The following is a 20,405-nucleotide window of genomic DNA, read 5'->3' as shown; positions in this document are numbered from 1 at the left end:
TAACACTGTTATTATTTTCCTTTTATTCTTTTGCACAAAATATTGAAACACCATAATAACATTTCAAAATTTATTTATTAACAAGAATCATCCATTACTTAATTTTCAACAAACACAAAAAGTCCAGTTTAAAAACAAGGTAACAAGGATATCATACAAGAATGTAAGTGTACTTTATCAAAAATATGACCATACAAATGTCCCTAATACATTATTGTAAGTTTGGACAGGTTCACTGAGTCAATTTTTCCCTACAATGCAAATTGCATTTAAATAAGGACACAATACACTAATTAATGTAAATGGTTTCCAATGATATCTTTGTTCTTAGCATTTTTCACTACATGATCAATTTGGAAGTTTCAATATAAGTCTACAAATTTTTGGGTTTTGGCACCTTACATTTTGAACTTCAATCAAAAAATCAAAAATATGTCACATTAAAAATTGTTTAAACAGAAGCATTATGTAAAAGAGTAATTAAATCAAGAAACCCCCCTCTTAAAACATTCAATACGTCATTATAGTCATTTTGGTACAAATTAAATCCACATGCAGCAACCTGCAGCATTTAAAGAGAAATTGAAAGATATAAAAAATACTGGTGCAATGAGGTACTTAACAATGATAGCCCAAGAACATCCAGTGAGGTGTTGGTGAGACGGAAGTCTGCAATTCTCTACTGACTACAAAAACTCAACAGCAATAACATTTGTTACATGTTAAATTATATCTATAAAAGATTACTTAGTATTTACTTAATTAATTCGACAAATCAAACATAACATATGCTTTGCAAATCACATTTTCATGAAACTATGCACTGACACAGACCTATTTGTTAACTGCATGCTAAAAACAAAAATAACCAGGTGCAACAACTGCACATTATGTTCAAATACTATTACAAGTAAGGTGCAATAATAAGTGAATATTCTTTGGGAATTCAGAGTGCAACAAGCATAGGAAACTTAAACTCATGGAACTTTGGTGAAACAAAGGCAACAAGACTTCTTGAGAAGAGGCTGTTTACTGTTTGATACAGGTCGGAGCAATCATGAAGTTATGAGAGTAATATTTGCACTCAGGCACTTCCACTGCCATCACTTCCCAAGATATGTTCTCTCGCTTAAAGCCAGCTTCTAGAAGCTTGGGTAACTGGGTTTCCTACAGAACAAAAAGAAAAGATGTTATAACTATACTTTTAAAATACATATTAATGCAGACCCTATACACAAAAATCTTCCACGGATTTAATCAAAGGAATTTTAACACAATCTTGTTATAAGAACTTCATGATATGTCTGCATCTTGCAAAACGAATTTGTTTCAGCAGCATTAACATTGCAAACAATAGAAGTTAAAATAATCTTTAAAAAAACATTCCTTAACATTCACATTAAACTGAAAATGATCCTCCACAAAGCATAAAATATCACTAGTTACCACCAGCCTACCTCAAACATTTTGGCAATATCTGTGTACTTGGTCTTCATCAGTTCTCCCCAGGAAGTCAGATTACAGTAGGTGAGCACTCCCCCTGGCTTCAGCAGCCGGAAGGCATGGTTGTTGATGAAGTTGAACTGATGAGTGTGCCAGTCCTCTTCACTCAAGGGGTAAGTATCATACATGATTCCTTGCCAAATAAAAACAATGGCATCAAATCTGCTATTAATATGTTAAAAGTATATTAAGGTGATTCTGCATTTAACCCTATATAAAAAAATGTATCATACTGTACTATAAACTGTCAATAAAAGATTATACAGTGCATCAATTTAAGAAGGTAACTTCTGAGAGATGAGTTGATAAGTATGAAAATAGCACGATAAATAAATAATACAATGATCATATAAGCATGTTGTAATATTTAAAGTAAATGATACCCAATAAACTAACCATTAAAGGAAGCATCTGGCAAAGTTGGCACTACATCTTCCCACATCCCCTTTAGTGGTGTGATCTGAAATAAAAAGTTTAGCAAAAGGCCATTCAGCCATTTTTCTAATTAAATAATTCCATAAATTATAAATGCATTTTTGGACATGATATGAACACTCCCAAAAACCAAAAAGATACCTAAATAATTCTTTTTACTTTTGTCCTCCTCAATAACAGAATTTGCACTTGGAGATTGTCCAGAGTAAAGTAAATTTTTAAAGCACATAGAACAGTATATTTTAAGTAGATCTTTGATTTCATTTGTTATCACCTAAAATATTTGCAATCCTTATCCTAATCCTTATCAGTAGAAAGATACTATAATTTAGTTCTGGAGACAAACAATTACCTTATGTTTCTGCTCTTTCGCCCACTTCTCTAGTCTTTGAAAAACACCATCATTGCATTCAATGATAGCATGTTCCTGTATATCAAACTCCTCTATCTTACTGGCAGATATGGCCATTCCAAAGCCAATTTCTAGCACCACTCCTCCTGAAAGCACAAAGCCAAATATAATTATTCCTTTTTAAATATTTGTGTTGGCACTTCTTCAAAATAACTGTGGTATTTCACCAAAGACAATTATTATTCTTTAGTAATTCAAAAATTATAAGCTCAACAACTTAAATTGTTCATTTGCAGAAAATATATCAAATTTATGTGTATAGCATTATATTATTTCAAATACACATTGGGTAATTTACATAAATTAATGGTTTAGCAAAAGAAATAAGTTGCTTATTATAAGGTTAGTATTAAAATAAAAGGTCCATAGGAATAATTAGCATGAAAATTCATGCATAAGCACTTTAATTGACGGTTCTGTCCTAGGACCGCCAGTATATCCCAGAACTGTCAATAGGAGTGCTAACGCATGAATTTTCATGCTAAGGAATAATTGATATGAAAATTTACACATCATGCAATGATTGCTAAATGGGACTTGTTCTGATTAACAATCTTTTCAAAGAATGCATTCTACAGTGAGCATTTCTTTTCCAGAGGAATGTACAATTATCCAGACATTATAACAATACAGCTGAGCCTCCTTGAGTGATAAAGATTAATGCAATTCAAATATTTAACTTCAGAAAGTGGTTTCTTGCATAAACATCATAACATTTACTTTCAAAACATAACTGATCTTTAAGGAACTTCAAACTGAACAAGCCAAATGTATAAAAACATTCGTTTCCATGCTATAATGCTTGTAATTAATGTCCATTTGTTAACCTACAATGCACAAAATTAGAGAAAAAACTGTTTCATAAACTTTTTGAGTGTTCCACACTGAAACAACCCAACCTCCAAAATGTAGTTTAAAATCACACATAAAAGTTACATAAATATTAACATCACTATTAGTCTATGTAAGTTTCATATGCACTATCTCTGTATCAGTTGTTCAACTTTTAGAGTTCATATTTATCAAGTACTTGTCCTGAAGGTGGAAGTTTCCTGTGTACTGATAACTTGACATCAAAGTGATAAACACCAAAACCATGACCTTAAAGGCTGGTACAACGATTGATCTAAGTGCAGTATCTGAGTACAGAGGTTATTCTTATCTTCATTGAATATAACCATTCACATTTCTGCTGATAATTTTAAAAAATGAAATATGAAAATTTGTTAAATGTAGCACTCTGAATTAATCAAAACAAAGACCCATTTCCCATCTCATATAACTATGGGTGGTGCTGCAGCACATATGGTGTGGGCAGTGTTTGCCTCTTAGGAAAATAAGTTGCTGGACTGAAAGCTCAGCCATCTTGAAAATTAGCTGGCTAGAATGCCCATTCTGCCCATTCTGAAAGTTGTCTGCCCCGGGCAGACGGTCCAGCCTTAATTTCTAACACTGGGTGTGGGTTTTTCTCACTATTCATTTAAGCATTTACATTTAGATAATTTGAAAAAAACTAAGTAATTCTGGAAAAAAAATGAAAAAGTCTGGTGTTAAATTAAACAATTAAAAATGGTTGGCAACAAAAGTTAAGACAAGATATGCAAGCAACATAGCATTTGATACAAACCATAACTGGTCCGTTTAATCCTACCAACCCAAATTAATATATAAAAGATTATTAAAATGGTACATCTACTTTATAAAACTTCCAGTAAGGGAATTATTTGCTAATGGTATATATGCAATTCTACTAAAATGACATGTATCACATTGCCCATGGCATCCCTAGGGCATGTACATAATGTTATGAGCAGCAACAGGACCCTTCCTACACAAAGCTCAGGTGTAGAAAAAAGTATGTAACCCTTTTAAAAACACTGAATTTCCCCCCACTGCTCTGCAATAGTGCATGAACTGCACACTATATTGTCTGTTATTGAACAAGTAATGCACAAGGCACAACACCCTTGTAGTTCACCAAACATTAAAATAAATGCGTCACGCTCTAGATACGAGTATGGGAGTTCAAGCAAATGCTCTGAATACCACACCTATACTTTGTTATACAAATACCAAGTCAAAATACTTTTGGTGAGCCTGTAAGTTCTGCATATGGTTAAGAACATAAGGTCGACTATACCAGTACTATTAGTACTTGGCACGTAGGCCGGCTAGGCTGAAACTTGAAAGTATCAGTACCTTTGGAGGCTGCGATTTCGGCTAATTTATGCATATAAGGAGTCTCCCATCTTTCCATGACGGGCTTTCCCATTATTTCGAGGTGTGTATCTGTTTCATTATAACCAGCACCCGCATCCTTCCAGCTTTGCTTACAATCCTCTCCGCTTTGGAAAATGCGCCCTCCTTGCTGCACGTCGGCCATCTTTAAACAATACCGCCACAACCAAATCTCTTCGTTTCTCGCAAGGTGCACGATAAATCTTTTCAAGATGAGCTTTCACTTTTATTTTAAGTAAACTGCTCAAAGTGAAATCAGTGAAATGTCCGAATGAAAACCCCCTCATACATGCACTTTACTTACGGGTAATCTATATAAAATAGCATTCTTATAATCTATAACAGTCATCTTATTTTTGGCAGCCAGTAGATGTCAGCATGAACTTGACAACTTGGTCACGTGACGCTGAACCTCTAAACAACATGGAGGGGGACGAATTCTGTGTGCAATAACATGAACTTCTCATAGACCGTTTAAGTTCTTTTCATTATGGTGAGTTTTCAATTCCCAGCTTCCTTAACATGGATATATACCCCAGCTGAATAACGACTTACTATTGTATATGCATCTCGCTTAAATGACACGTTTGTGTAAAATTAGAAATGGAATGTAGATTCTTGGCAACTGTTAAAACAAGTAGAGCCATCACTATCAGCAGAGCTACTGGAACTGCTACCTCAAATATCGCATATATCATAAATGCTAATTTTGACCATTGCATGGGATATTAACAACATGTAAAAACAGTGCACGTGCATGCATTGTGACGTAAAATCCCATGATGTGAAAAGAATGTAAAATTATGAAGTTCTTACATTTTAGGTTTCAACACAAGGATAAATATTTTGAGGGGTAATTTTACTCAATACTCATCTGCTATTTCTGCATTTCATGTTCTTTTTTTTTTTTTTTTTGACAGATTTAGGTGCAGAATTTCATGCATTGATAAGCATTAAATCTTTTAAAGAACAGCTGGTTTTCATATTCTCAAGCTTTGTTTGCATATGCTATTTCTGCAGTTAAGAAAATGTGCCTTATTTTCTTTTTCCTTTTCCCGCCAGATTTAGGTGCAAGGTTTGATTCAACGAAGTATTAATGTTTCAATTATTGTTTGATTTGATAACTTCCTTGCTTTTTAGTTTTGATTGGCATCTTCAATCCTTTGCTAATTTGTAAAAATTACTCTTGAAAAATGACTCAAAAAGAAAATATTTATATATTTATCAAATAGAATATATTTATAGTCTTATTTAATGGGCATAAGTTACAGAGAATCTTTTTGGTCAATAAATTCCTTATTGTTCCAAGCAGATCAATGTTAAGACCAAAAGTCAACCAGGGCACACATACTAGTATTGGGTTTTAAGTTATTTATATATTCCCTCCCTATTATTACAACAAATATCAGACCAATACATTTTGAACTATGTGCCAGTAGCTGTCTTTTTATTAAGTTAAAATTGGTACACTAAATTCTATATGACAATTTATGGTTTAGTTGTAAGAACATATTTTACATATATTTTAGCAGTTTTTTATTGAATTTGTAATCTTTTTCAAACATTTACTGATATTAATACATAGGTATGTTTGGTGCATAATTGCTTTATGTAGACCTGCTAGATTAGATATACTGAAACTGGATTTTTAACAAATTGTTTGTGATATTTGACATTCCCTGTGGCTATATTAATTTACATTACATTTGATTAATGTTAATTCTGACAATTTTGACTTTACTGACTTGTGACGTTAAAATACTTTTAAAATAAGAATCCATATTCCATATGTATGTACTAATCACACAAGATAATTATGTCTTGCCATTACACATTTTTTGGGCAGTTTTCTCTATTCTGTCTATAGGAGACTATATTTGAAGACGACTTTGATCTGGACCCTCTTCTCCAGCCAGCCATGGAGGCAATGAGCTATGTGGGCAGTATTAACATACTGGACAGGGGAGACTCCCCAGCTCAGCTGGTGCTGGACAAGAACGCCAGGTCATTTGCACAGCGTATGGCTGACGATACTAAAGAAGAATTGGAGAAAGTAATGAAAAGAGTCGACCATGTAAGTTAATGAAAAAAATTGGAATAAGTTTGGGAATCGCTGTTAAGTGTAGTTCTGTGATTTAGTTTAGACTTAGGTGTGAATGTCCAAAATGAAGTATCTTGATTAGTGAAATTTAAAAGAAACATTCCATTTTTCCCAAATGTCTTATTAATTTAACATTTTTTTAACAAATTTTGTTTTGCAATGAAATCTATCACTAACTTGAGAGAAGCAATACATATATTTCCTATATTTACTTTAACCCATTATGAAAATTACCATCAAGCCCTGATACTGCCATGCAGAGCAGATTCATTTGAACAATTTTTGTGTAGATAGTGCATTAGTGGGCAGCATGATGAATAAACAAAACTTGTCTCACCAAATAAGAGTCAGAATAGATACCGTATTTTTGGGCTTACAGTAGCCTATTATATTTTACTTACAACAGCAAATTTCCATCAGAGGCAACAAAGTAGGGAAGTTCTGTGGTTAGTTCATTCAAAATAGAAACTGGACTAATTGTATTCTGAAATAGTTCAAACAGTGTTAAAATTTATGTAACAATCCTATAAACAGTAATTTTAAAGAGGAGAGAGGGGTTCTTCTGCTAAAAAGTGGACTTTTTCACCCCTCTAGTTGAGAAAATGGCATAGATCATAAATCAAAATTTTACTTCAAGCAGATCTTTTAGGGCTTTAAGGGCAGTTCTTTTAACTTCCCCAACCCTCTTCCCTTTGGCTGTTTATATTGAAACAATAAAGAAAATAATCTTTTCTTGCAATGATAAAAATAATATCTTGTCTAGACCATAGGATCAGAAAAGTTGTCATACAGCACGTAGATGTCTGTGGGAATGATACACTAAGATGTTTTTGAGTTGGTTTGATTGTTTGAGGTGTGCTGTTAGATATCTCTTCTAAAGCAATGCACTTGAGTACATATGCAGTTTGTGCAGTTGGAGAAAATCAGAATCACTGCAAATCAGCAACATAACTTTGATTAAGATCTAGACATATACAATTTTGTAGTTGTCGTGAATCATCTTGTAAATGTTGATCTTCAAAAGTCAAATATCCAAATATCCAAATTTTTTATATATTTATGAAGGCTTTTTTGAAAAACCAACAATGCTTACTTTCACACCCAATAAGTATGCAATTGTTTATTATGAATAATGAATTCATTACTTAAAAAGCATATTAAATAAGGTACATGTATGGGACTGTCCCCTTCAGCTGAGATCTTTTCGACTATATTGTAATTAAGATGCAAAATGTAATTTTGTCTTATTTTTCATAGATCTATGGCACATATGAATATGGTGAAGCTTTAATGGAGGGTGCTGGCAAGAACAACATGGAATATCTCAGTGATATTGTAAGTGATTTTATAAAAAATGTATATTTTGTAGATTCAATTTAAGCACCTTTAATCATTTCAATACAGATACATAATATGGAGATGAAGGAGATGAACAGGTTATTATCAAGAAAAGATTATGCATAAAATTTGTCATTTATGTTGTTTTACTTATGATTATTACTAATGGTTACATTTATATAGCAGCTCAATTTCAGTAGTGTTGCCTCATTGTATTTGAAAGGTATCAGAGGTCAATTATTTCAAATATTTCAGATGGAACTAGAGGAATTGCTGAGAGACACTGTGAAGAAAAGAAAGGTATAAATCCTCTTTAAGTCTTATTTATATACAGACACTATAAGCATCTGTATATATTCTGATTGGTCTGTCAGTGTCTGTTTGTATCGTCCCTGTCACTGTCACTTGTGCTGTCACCATCACCGTCGCTGTTGCTGTCCTACACATGACATTTGCCCCATAACTTTCAAACCGTATTTGTCAGCTTTGCTGTCTAGTTTCATCACAAGTAAAATAAATTGGTTCGTATGATTATTTGATCCCTCTCATAGATAATACATGTTTTGTATTTAACCCACTCTAAAGAACAGTTGTTAAAATTTGTGAATCTCGTAATTTTTTCAATGTGATTTCAGTACCAGCAGCAGGTCACCATATTTGTGGTTGGCTACAAGAATGTGTCTGATCAAAGACTGAAACTTTTACAACAAGTCAATGAGGTAAGGTAAAGTAATTAAAATGAAATTTGTTTACATTTATATTACATTTTCCTAATTGAAAAAATTAATATCTTTAAAATTTTGCTAAGCAGATAGATATTAGTCAACTGTAATTAATTCAAAAACTTTATGTGTACAGATTACTTATTTGTCTGTAATAATTTCAGATTGATATACATGTGATGCTTTATTTGCAAAACATAATTTAATATCTTTCATATTTTATCTTCTTCAAAACCTTTTTTTCAATTGTTTTACTTACCTAAACTCATCAGCAATGTCTTTTTGCCAGTATTTATCTGCTAGTGGCTGGTATAATAGCAGTTCAGTATTAAGACTTAACTGGTCAAGAATGAATCTTGGATATTGAAAACAACTGGGAAACGCAGCCAGAAATCTAATCCAGTTGAAGCTCTTTGTTAATTAGTGGCATTTTCTTTGGGATTTTCCTGTTGCCAAACAATACTTAAGGGTAATGAATGCCAAATCAATGTCCACTGACAGATCTGAACAAGATTTTTCCATTCTAGTTTCTGCTGAGTGATTTATGACCATGTTGAAACACCTATGGCATAGATGTATTGATTACTGTAAATATGATAATGTTTAGTATGCAGTAAAATTATTTTTAAACTTTGCACATATATTATGCATATTTTTTATAAATTGATATCAAATAGATTCTTTTTGTCAAGTAGAATGCAACATTTTTTACCAAAGTTTAGTTTCTGAAACCACTGTGCAATTTGTAACAAAATATGAGAGACAGGAAATATTTCAATATGGAAATTGCAGCCTTAAATATGCAGCATGAATTAAAAGTCCTTGGAAACTGAGATTACTAAGGTGGCTTTCAATTGATATGTTTGAATGTATCAAATTAGAGTGCATAAAAGATCTCTTATGTTGGTTTATCAATTAATCCTTTGACATTAGCATCAGGGCATTTATTACCAAGAAACATTCCTTTGTTTTTTAATTTTAATGGTCAAACTGAAACTACAATTCTTTTAAAAGGTTTGAAGGTCATCCAGTATTGGGATATAAGTGCTTTACTTAACCTGTTTTATTTTGTGAATATATCTTCTTCATGATGTTGTAAGTTTTCTGGGGTAACCATGTCACATGGGATCGTTCATTCAGCATTGATATTCATTTTAGGTCAGTACAAGTATTTTATTTTTTATATATATATAATTTGTTTTTCATTTTTTTCCAGTTTTTCATTGAAAATTCATCAACTTTTGATGAGGAAGATCTGAGAAAAGGCAGCCCTGATATTGACCTTGATGAAGTAGCTGTAAAGATTACAGACTCTCTCAACACAGCGGCTGAGCTAACTCAGCGGATTTCAGATCTGAATAAGGAAATGGTAGAATACCTAACAAATTATGCACAAGCAAAAGCCGGAAACAAGTAAGTAGATATGGCTGTGAATAGGGAAAATAAGAATGCACATTGAATAACATCAATATGATCAATGTGTAAACAGGCATGTATCATAGTCTCTTTGAATGTGTGTTGCGATTTTTTTATGTGTATATTTGACAATGACTTTATCCATTAATCTATAAAATAATACCATTGTAATATCATATTGCAAATTTATTTTTCTGAAAAAATGTATTTTATGTAATGAAACAGAAGGTGACAGTTAGTGTAAGACATAGTTAATGATGTTAATATTATACAATTATTGCAACAGCCCAGAATTGTTCCTGAGAGAGCAGAGGTAATGGTGTTGTACCATTGTGCATGGATGTAATTCTGGCAACTATTGAGCTGTTTCTGTTCTCTTGTCTATGTGTGTCACCCTACCCCTTGTTGAATTATACTTGATTTCAGTTCTTTTATCACTAAATGTTTTTAATCATTTAACTATTATTTATGACATTTTTTGTGAATTTTGTGAATTAAATCCATGTTAAACTGTGCTCTTTAAACATTCCTAAAGATTGGCTTTAATTGAAATAAATGCTTCATTTACATTGGTTTATGGTTATGATTGTGGATATTTTATTTTCTTATCATTTGAAGAATTTACCAGTATTGATCTTTCTAGTAATTTTTACATTTCAAACTAAAGCAATTGCCTAGTGAATAAGTTTTTAAGCATGCTAACTCTATAAGCGCATTGTAAAAAAATATAATTGCTGCAGCCTCAGAATTTTGTTGGCTTACTTTCTGACAGATGCAAAAATTCACTATTAGATGTTTAATTATAGCAGGTGGTATTTGTAGACTTATGTCAAAGTGTTTATAACCAGGCTTTAAGGTATTTTGAAACTGAAACCTAAGAAATTGAGACTATATATGATATCTATCTACAGTAAACAAATATTGATTTGATGCATTTACATCACAGTTTTAGTGTATGTGTTCACATCGAAAACTATCATGTGATAAAATCATCATGGTCACCTCACAGTTTTCTGCACAGGTTGATTTGAATGATGTTAGACCATGTTCACAAAGTTATCCTCTTTAAGATTTCTTAGGAAGAAAGATTTGAATAAACATTGGTAATGAAAATGTAGTTAAAGTGATGACATGACCAGAAAATTACAAGTCATATTTTTGAGAAACATTGTTTATGAAATCCCAGCAGCCTAAGATTGATTTTTTGCTGAAGTATTCCCAGAGACAATATCAATTACTCTGGGACTCCAATTAATTTATTTCACAAAAGCCTAAGATATCTCATTACCTTGGAAGTGTATATTCACCTGATGCATCAATACAAATCAATCTGGAGACATGTTGCTAATCCTACTTCTGTTGTTTAACTTGGAGGTCTGTTATTTTAAATATCATTAATAAATCATAAATCTATTGTTATAGTGGACAGTTGTCCACTTCTTAAGATTTATTGAAACCGTGTATGAAATCATCTGGCTCAGTTCTTGGATGTTATTCCTAATTTTATGATCATGGCTGTTTCCAGGGGTAGAAAGAAGCTGGAGAAAGCATTGAATATGGCCAAAGAAGACATAGTAACCTTAAGTGAGAAACTTATGGCAGCACAAACAGGTCAGAATTCAATTTAAGTTGCACATAACATAAACATAAACAATGTTATTAGGTATTTATATGGTGGAGTAAATATAATTGAAAACTTTATTTTATGCATTATTAATAGCATTGGGGAGGAGCAATTTGTTAGAATCTCTTTTAAAAAGAGTTGAAGCAGTTCTCAATGATTTATAATGTTCTGCTGTTATTTTCAGATCTTGAAGAGAAAGAGGACAAAATGCAGCAACTGTTCAAGCAAATTGAGATCAAAACAATGGAAGCCACAAGATACAAAACTGCTGCAGAAGTTGCGAAGGTACACTGTAGAATTGGCAATAATAGCCTTTTTGAAGTTTTTAAGAATCTTATCTGGAGTGGCAAGAACTTTTGCTTGATCAAAGAGGAGGTGCATTTAGAAACCCTTTTGGGTGTAGCAGGAAAAAATTATTTTTACTTCATAATTTTTATTTAATATCTGAGTGGAATTTATTATAACCTTTTGCCAGTATATTTATCCCCCCCCTTTACTTTTTTTCTTTTCAGAGAAATGCTGCAGGTACTGAGGCTCTACAAGAAGAACTGGGAAAAAAGAATGCTGAGTTAGAAGAACTGAAAAAACTGGTCAAAGATATGGAGTTTGAGGCTGCTCAGAATGCATATGCCAAAGAGAAATCGGACACAAGGCTTATGGAAGCTGCTCAGGCAAACAAGGTAACATAAATGTATTTTTCAACTTATGGCTACAGTTGTTTGACTGACACTTTCTAAAAGATTTTTTTCTAATTGATTTTGCTTAAGATTTTGACTTGGTTAATACCTTTTAACATGTTTTTCAATAAAAGCTGTTCTTTTTTTCCCTTGGAATCCTTTATTGATATACTATTTAGAGATACTTTTTAAGTATACTCTTTATTTTTTTTTCAACTGATGAAATGCCTCTCTGTCTTTCAGTCTGACCAGATTCAAGAAGAAATACAGAAAGCACAATTATCTGCAGATGCCACAAAGAGAGGTATGTCTTTTATTGACAAGACTTGGACCTGTTTTCAATATTGTTTGTTTCCAAAATCTGTGATTTTAGCAAAAAACTTTCTTCAGCTCATGATTTGTAGCATTTTAAGTTCATCCAACCTCATTATAAAAGAGCTACTCCCCAATTAGCTTGTGTATTTACTAACGATTAACCAAATTTATTTTGCAAATGTCTAGATGCTACCTGTTGTTATACCTGTCATTTTAGAAGTCCCCCCCCCCCCCTGCTTTGTGGTTAATCCTTCTGTCACTATTCGGTGGTGGTTTAAGAACTTTATTTACTAATATGTTGCTGCTTTTAATTGTACTAATTTGAATTTTTTAATTTTATATTATGCTTAAAGCTATTATTTTTGTCTTTATTTCTTGGCTCTTGTTATAATTTTTGTTTTGAAATAGAGGAGACAGCAGTTGTGCTGGAGTGGAAGATTTCAAAGCCTGGTAATTTAAAAACTTGACCTTAAGAGTTGGCTGTGTGTTTTAGATGAACATTATGCAGTATTGATTGGAAGTATTTTGAGTTTACTATATAAGCTAGGGGGTAGTTATTGTTGATAAAGATAGCATTTCACTGTATACATGTTTATAAATACGAAGTGCAGATACTCCCATCAAATCATGAGGTACTTAATTTAATCTGTGAAATGATATGACCAAATTGGACTTAATTTTTGCATATTTGTTTTCTTTTCAATTTGATAAAAGTTCTTTATAAAGTGAGTCCTTGCATGCATATTTTTTATATGTGCATGCAAGCAAGCATGTTTGAGTGTGGGCTTTATGTGAGTTAATAACTAGTTTTGCTTTCTTTCATTTTTAAGCAAATTAATCTGTTAAAGTAGACCTCAAACTTCCTTGATATGATGTGAATTTTGAAAATGTACATTGCTGAAGTCGGTGTCTTCTTTGTTGCGTGCTTTTACTATGAAAAAAAGGCATGATTCCTAGACAGAATTTTTGTTACTTAGAGCCTTTGAAATTAGTGGTTAGAGTAAGTTGAAAAGATGCATAGTATTGCATTTGTTTGTATAGCAAAATAATTTGAATATAAATTTATCAGTGACAGTGTTCATGTTTTGATGACTGGAAAGTAGAAACAGCATCACTAGATCACCACTTATGTAGGATAATCCTCCAGCTACAGTGTATTTCAGTTATACATTTCTAAAATTACATTTGAATGATCTTTATCTTTCATTTAGCTGATTCTTTAAGAAACCAATGGTAAATTTAGGAAAAGAAGCAAACATTATTCCTTAACCCTGACCAAAATACTTCTTGGCATTTGTTGGACATGCTTGGTAAGCCATGCAATTATACCTCCAGTAAGCTCATAGAGAAATATTTTGTAACTAATGCTTCTATCCAATATGAAATTCCAGATCTGCAACAGCTTTATGAGAAACAAATCAGTGATCTAGTCAAATATCACCAGGAAGAGATAGACCAGCTGAAGAAGCAACATGAAGCAGAGATAAGGAAGCTAACAGTAAGTACATTAGAGCTTTTGTATTGTACTGTATTACATGCATTGTATTTATGGGAGGAAAAATCGAGGAATGACATCTGTTAAAGCAAACTACTGATTGATTACTCATTTGGATTTAAATGTATAAGCATTAAATTAAATTTTTATCATCTTTTTTTAATAGTTTGCAAATTTTTATCTATGTTGTCATAATTATAATGTGACTGCATTACTTGGATAGAAAAGATGAATCAGCAATAGAAATAACAGATATACTTTTTTATTAATTTGTTTTTGTAAAAAAAAAAAAAAAAAAAAAAAAACTTTAGTATTTGTACAAGTATGTGTAAGGGTTTGTCTTAGCTTCCAAAGTTATTTGAGATCTAGTATCCTAATGTAAGGTTGTGGCCTGTGAACTATTACCCAGATTTTTTTTTTTTTGGTCAAAAAAGCAAGTTTTGTATGTGATGAGCATATGAAAATGAATGTCTCATGTCTAGAATTCTTGGAACAGATTTGAAAACGCAGTAATATGGATTGTGCATATAGTGGATTTCAGTTGAGGCAAAAACAATCAAAGTTACAATTTGAAAATATTTTATATACATTATTTTAAATGCAAGATTAAAGTTAACATGGGTTTTAATTGAAAAAAAAAATGTAAATACTATTAAAATCTATATGTAGCATTACCAGTTGAGAAATCTCCTACATTATCTTTATTATTGTGTATAAGGCATTAATTAAAAAAAAACATAAAGAGATTTATCATTCCTTTTTTTTTTTTTTTGACTGATCAAAAAATAGCATTTTCAGAATGAAATATTGTTTAAATCAAAGCAATATGTACAAGACTAAATGAAGGGATGATTATAGTACTTACACCCCATTTCCATATATTAGATCGACCTACTTTAGATCGACCTAACTCCCTAAGGGTTCACGCTAAATAGCTGTTAGCCGGGCGGACACGAAAGTTAATTACCCCCTTACAGCTTGTAGTAGGCGGGACGGACATTTAAGTCGGATTATCTGAAAGTAATCTAGTGAGACTCCCCACAGGGATAGATCGATCTAAAATCTATGGAAATAGAGCCTTAAAGGGATAATAACTCTTCGTTTCAGCCAAAAAATGAATTTTCCTGAAGTAAACAACAATTTTCCCATACTTACCAATGGTTAATGAATCCATTTTTACATTCAAAGTTAGTTCCTGGTTTTTTCTAAAAAAGTTTGTTTTTTTGTTAAAATCTCAGATTTTCACAGAGTATAGCCATCAGTGGAGGTCACGTGGTCTAAAGACAAGCTCAGATATCAGAATAATAGCTATAACTGCCGTTTTTGTGGTAAAACAGAATATATTATATTTCTATGACTTATTCACAATGTTTTTATTGTGAAATATAGATCTCATACAAAGAGTTATAATCCCTTTAAGACCGATACTCAAACCTTTTTTATTGCTTCAGATGTTTTATGAATATGTGCAATAAACCATACCCAAAGCCATCGTTGAATTGCATTGTTATAGATTTAGGAAGCCTTTTTATTTTATTTGTTTGATATTTGTATAGATTTCAGCTTTGTGTTATTTCATTTCTTTATTTTCAGGTCATTACAAATGCTTTTTTCTCCAACAGCTTCTATTGACTGTGCAAGTTTCAGAAATGTGTGTCTTCTTTATTTTTTATTCAGCTGTAGAATTTCTAATGAAAGGAAAGTGATGCATTTAACCATGGAATTAATTAATTTTTTAAATCTCAGTTAATTAGTTAAGCAAGTCAGTGATATGATGGTCAAGTTGATACCAAAGCTTTTTGGCCTGATTCCATGAAAAAAAAATTATTCCATTTTTTTTTTCTTGATAACTTGTGCATTTTCTATTAAAAAAAATAGAAAGAAAAAGGAGAATCATATTTGTACTTAGAATTTTTTATTCTAATTTTATTCATTTATTTTTGGCAAGAAAGAAACCTTATATGTATATATGCCCCTCAAAAAGATTAGTTCAGTGAAGTACAAGAGATAAAATGTAATCAAGCTTATAAATGATAGTGATGCCAACTACAATATGATAACATTTTCTTTCCTTGGCATAAATCACTACATTTATGTGCTATAAAGATTTCTCTCTTTATAAATCTATGGGACCATGACCATAAAGATTGTTGATTTGTTTCTAAAGTAAGTTGAATGTAACGTTTACTCAAATACTCAAACACAAGTGTTTTAAATAGTAATCCCTCAAGTATGTCTAGATAAGGGAATACAAAGCTATTCACAGTCTTCCTGTGCTTTGGTTGTAATTGTTGTTGTCAAGTTATAAGTAGTTCTACCAAACTGACATGTTTAAATTAAAACTTAGGGACATTTGAGGATTAGTTTAAAAAAGAAGGATGACGTGAGAAAAAAATAAGTACATGTAGGTCTTTGGAAAATGAGACGAAGATTTAGCCTTCCGTCAAGACCAACAAGAGCTTTTCAAGAACTGCAGTCTGTAAGTGATTGCCAATATTTTTTGTCTTGAAAAGAATTACTTAGACTAGGTTTCCAAAGCTTATTTAAAGGTTCAAATTTTGTAATTATGTATTTTTTTCTTGAAAAAGCATTTTTGCTTCATGTGATTAAATCATCATTGTTTATTCAAAGGGCATCGTGTCTGACATAGATCTTGCTCAGGAAATTGAGTTTTCGTCATCATATATGTTTAAAGATTTACACACATTGAAATATGAGAACCTGAGAAATGATTTAGTTTCATTTGGATAGATTAAGAGGAAATCTGATATGAATAGAGAGCATGAAATGTGACACTGTACTAACAGAGTGTATGTGTATGACAGTGGTTGAGTTATATGTGGTCGTATGTTCCCAAGCTGATTAATTGTGACTGTGCTTTTGCCTAATGAAAAAAAAACAAGATTTTTTAGAGATCTTGTTATTACTTTGTCTACTGAAAATAAATTCTCATATGCTGATAGATTTCTGCCCTTTATGAATGAAAATTTTAAATAGGTGGTATAATGCCATGGCAACAACTTGCTTCCAAATTCCCTTTTATTTCACTATGGTAGCATGTTGACACCAATGCAGAAATTTGTCAAATTCAAAATTTTATTATTTTCATTTATCACTGTGGTAGCATGTTGACACCAATGCAGAGATTGGTCAAATTCAAAATTTTATTATTTTACATAATTTTAGTACATTTGGAATAGAGCATTATGAAATCAGCGTGAGAATTAAATGAAATTTTCACATTGGGTGGAGGAGGGACTATCTCAGAAGGTCAAAACAATAAGAATTTTACAGAGAAATTGCAATGCTTTATTATACATTGTGAGAATATTTTATATTTATCACATTTTGTGGAATATTTAATTCAATGGGAAAATTAACGGACTGGAGTTAAAACCTCATTGTATTCAAATTTTTTAAAAAGTTGTTCTTAGAAACAGAAATTTTAAGTACTTAAATAAAAAGAACATGTATTCCTTGCTGTTGTATTTCACTTGCTTCTGAGATATTTCTAAGATAGTGGATATGAAATAAAATATATTAAAATAAGATTAAATTATTTTATATAAAAACTTTTTTTAATGATTTAGAGAGGTAGTTATTTTTAAATAATCATTTAAAGTACTTATGTTAAAACACACTTCAGTACAATCCAGTGGTATCTGTCACATAATCTAGCAAAGTTGAAAAATATTTCTCAACCTCTTTTGACTTCATGACCAGTCAAACACACTAGTGTATGGATCAATAACTTTTAATGTGTTTATTCAGATCACTGGTCGCTTACTTCAGTTCTACAGAGACCAAGTTAGGCACAAAGAAGTGCCTTTACGCCCAACAAAGGCACTGTATTGAACATGCTTTCATATTTGTTATTGACCGTTTCCCCTTACAATACAGGGCAGCCATAGGTTTGAGTAACTCCATTCTGTGTGTGTATGTATTGTATTACCAACACATGTGCAGTGGAAGCCTCAATCTGAACTGAACTATATTTACTTAACTTCCATTGGAGACGACCCCAGCAATTGATACATGTGTGCTAGAGGACCTGCAATGTTTTGAGAAATAGGTGGAATTTTTGTCCATCCATTAATCAAATTGGATTTGACTGCCAGGAGAAGTCAGAAAAAAGCCTCCCTATCAGAATGGACTTGAGATTGACTGGTTGCTAGGAAGCCGTTTAGAGTAGAATAACAGGTGAAGGTCACTTGCCGTGTTGGTCAGGACGCTTATCACCTCAGTACTGTGTAAGTTACAGATTAGCCAACAGTTAGGACATTAGAAGACAACTTTGTGTGAAGTTTATGCTCTTTATGAAAGGCTAGAAAGGATAAGCTCTGGATTAAGGTATTGACTTATAATTGAAACATCAATTGGATTTCAAAATATGTCTATCGATAATTATGTGGCTTTATTCTGCTTGACTTAAGCTGTCAAGTATTTTTGTTTTTGAAGTCACAAATTTATCATCCAGCCCTTACAAATTGATTAATGGTAATTTTTATGTTATTGTCCCCACAGCAAAATTGTTTCTCTCCTTGTTTAAATTGAGTAGAATGTGGGACATAAATATTAAAAGGATATATCAAATTTCTTTTTGTTACAAAAAATAGTTGAAAACATATAAATCTCCTGAGAACAGGAAGCAGTTACTTTCTTCTATAATGTTTAATGGGCTTTAAAAGCCATGGCTTGCCAATTTCTTTCTGACGTCAAAAAATTGTTCCAAATATTTAAAAACCCACCTGCTGTGACGTATTCCAAGTAGAATAAATGTTACAGCGAGTGAGGGGGGTCCTGGGAGAATATCCATATTTACTCAGCAAGCACATGACAAAGTTGTGCTGAACAAGGCTTTGCCACAAGACGAATAATCAATAGTTCTACTGATAACATTTCTTACAATCTGTTTTTCAATGTAAAATCATAGGATATCACGTACACATACTTTTTTGTTCAGCTCAGTGAGAACGTACATTGTATGCACATTTTCCAGAATTCTGATGTGGATAAGGGATTTTCCATATGGGCAACTCCACAGGATTTTATTACATGATGGAGCTGGATTAACAAACATTTTAACACAGAGTAGCTCCTGAAAAACAAAAAACAAAAAAGCAACCGGGAAAAATACATAGAAGCTTGCTTTATGGGAACTTAAGATTACAGGGATAAAAGTTTCAGTTGGATGGAATAAGGATGGCAATGCAGGTTCATATAGCCCAGTACAGGGATCTGAGGCTGTTGATAGACAACAACCCTACCCTGTTCTTTGACGTAAGTATATAGCGACTAAGGAAAAGAAACAACTGATGTGAGAAAAAGTGCTGTGTGAAAGTATAGATTGGTTTGTTACTAACAAGTGATGTACGCTATATGTGTTTGAGTGGGACAAGATAGAGAGACATTGAGGAAAAGGGGTTTTTCATATGCCCTCATCTCATATAAAAATAAGGCAGCTCAATTGTCATTGTTATTGAGGAATTAATTGATGGATCACTGTTAGAATTGAGTCCTTTCAGATGTGACCTGACGTTCTTCAAAATTTTATCAAAGTCCTTTCATAACTTTTTTTGAGTTAGCTAGGCTGTCAACTAAAAAACCAGCAAAGGCAAAAACAAATTTTCCTTGGCAGGGTTAGTTAGATAATGTTTAAAAGCTGGGATGTTTAGAAATAAAAAACAAGGCTATATGAAAAAAGTCAATTGAGGATTGCACATTTTGAAGATGAAAATAATAAATAGATTTTCTTTTTCAATATCAAAATGTAGCTTTAGCCATTTTTTGATTAATATATTTAAGGTGGAAATTATCTTTATTAATAGATAGGCATTGAAAAGCTTGTACTGTCACTATAATTGTGAGCATTTACTTACTTTAACTTATGTAGAAGTTCTTGTGTATTTAACAGAAAGTGCTCTTCTTATTCTTAGTGTGTGATTATTGACAAATTCACTTGTAGTGCAGCTTATCCCTTGTGTCAATGGTATGAAGAAATCATTTGAAAGTAATTTCTTTTAACCTTCCAACCCATGATATCAGTGGTGTGGGGGGTTTGATTGAAGTTGGGATTAGGCCCCCTAGAGCCCTTGCCCGTCACAGTGCCATTAGGATTATTTGATTGCT

At 32.1% G+C, this 20,405-nt stretch overlaps 2 protein-coding genes across 18 annotated transcripts in view; one reads left to right on the top strand and one right to left on the bottom strand.

Annotated features, from left to right (window-relative positions):
* Nucleotides 1-56: 56 nt before the first annotated feature.
* LOC106178783 (guanidinoacetate N-methyltransferase) lies at nucleotides 57-4,764 on the bottom strand. Its single transcript, XM_013562116.2, has 5 exons — nucleotides 4,550-4,764; nucleotides 2,291-2,436; nucleotides 1,900-1,963; nucleotides 1,458-1,636; nucleotides 57-1,167 (listed from the first exon to the last, which is right to left on the bottom strand). The coding sequence occupies exons 1-5, from the start codon at nucleotides 4,731-4,733 to the stop codon at nucleotides 1,030-1,032; spliced, it is 711 nt and encodes a 236-aa protein (XP_013417570.2). The 5' UTR covers nucleotides 4,734-4,764; the 3' UTR covers nucleotides 57-1,029.
* Nucleotides 4,765-4,981: 217 nt separating this feature from the next.
* The window catches only part of LOC106178794 (uncharacterized), a 38,211-nt gene continuing 22,787 nt past the window's right edge, over nucleotides 4,982-20,405 (top strand). For 15 of the 17 annotated variants that reach the window (XM_087006809.1, XM_087006807.1, XM_087006808.1 and 12 more), the window contains exons 1-12: nucleotides 4,982-5,081; nucleotides 6,456-6,662; nucleotides 7,947-8,024; nucleotides 8,283-8,327; nucleotides 8,663-8,746; nucleotides 9,966-10,162; nucleotides 10,452-10,478; nucleotides 11,691-11,776; nucleotides 11,974-12,074; nucleotides 12,302-12,469; nucleotides 12,710-12,770; nucleotides 14,173-14,279. In XM_087006809.1, coding sequence (XP_086862935.1) covers nucleotides 5,079-5,081; nucleotides 6,456-6,662; nucleotides 7,947-8,024; nucleotides 8,283-8,327; nucleotides 8,663-8,746; nucleotides 9,966-10,162; nucleotides 10,452-10,478; nucleotides 11,691-11,776; nucleotides 11,974-12,074; nucleotides 12,302-12,469; nucleotides 12,710-12,770; nucleotides 14,173-14,279 — 1,164 coding nt within the window. In that variant the 5' untranslated portion in view covers nucleotides 4,982-5,078. Of the gene's footprint in view, nucleotides 5,082-5,411; nucleotides 5,442-6,455; nucleotides 6,663-7,946; nucleotides 8,025-8,282; nucleotides 8,328-8,662; nucleotides 8,747-9,965; nucleotides 10,163-10,451; nucleotides 10,479-11,690; nucleotides 11,777-11,973; nucleotides 12,075-12,301; nucleotides 12,470-12,709; nucleotides 12,771-14,172; nucleotides 14,280-20,405 lie in introns of all 17 variants that reach the window. The other 2 variants (XM_087006800.1, XM_087006798.1) reach the window with 2 other exon arrangements.

Source organism: Lingula anatina, chromosome 2 (assembly GCF_051362555.1).
Source record: "Lingula anatina isolate TDL-2025a chromosome 2, LinAna3.0, whole genome shotgun sequence".
In the NCBI taxonomy this organism is placed as follows: Eukaryota; Metazoa; Brachiopoda; class Lingulata; order Lingulida; family Lingulidae; genus Lingula; species Lingula anatina.
This window is presented reverse-complemented; position numbering and strand designations above follow the sequence as displayed.

What these genes read in the sequence shown, in the direction of transcription:
- LOC106178783 (XM_013562116.2), bottom strand. Translation starts at nt 4,733, where the DNA reads ATGGCCGACGTGCAGCAAGGAGGGCGCATTTTCCAAAGCGGAGAGGAT. An exon ending in CGAAATCGCAGCCTCCAAAG is followed by an intron (nt 2,437 to 4,549) that starts GTACTGATACTT and finishes TTGTGCTTTCAG; the next exon opens with GAGGAGTGGTGCTAGAAATT. An exon ending in ATATTGCCAAAATGTTTGAG is followed by an intron (nt 1,168 to 1,457) that starts GTAGGCTGGTGG and finishes TTTGTTCTGTAG; the next exon opens with GAAACCCAGTTACCCAAGCT.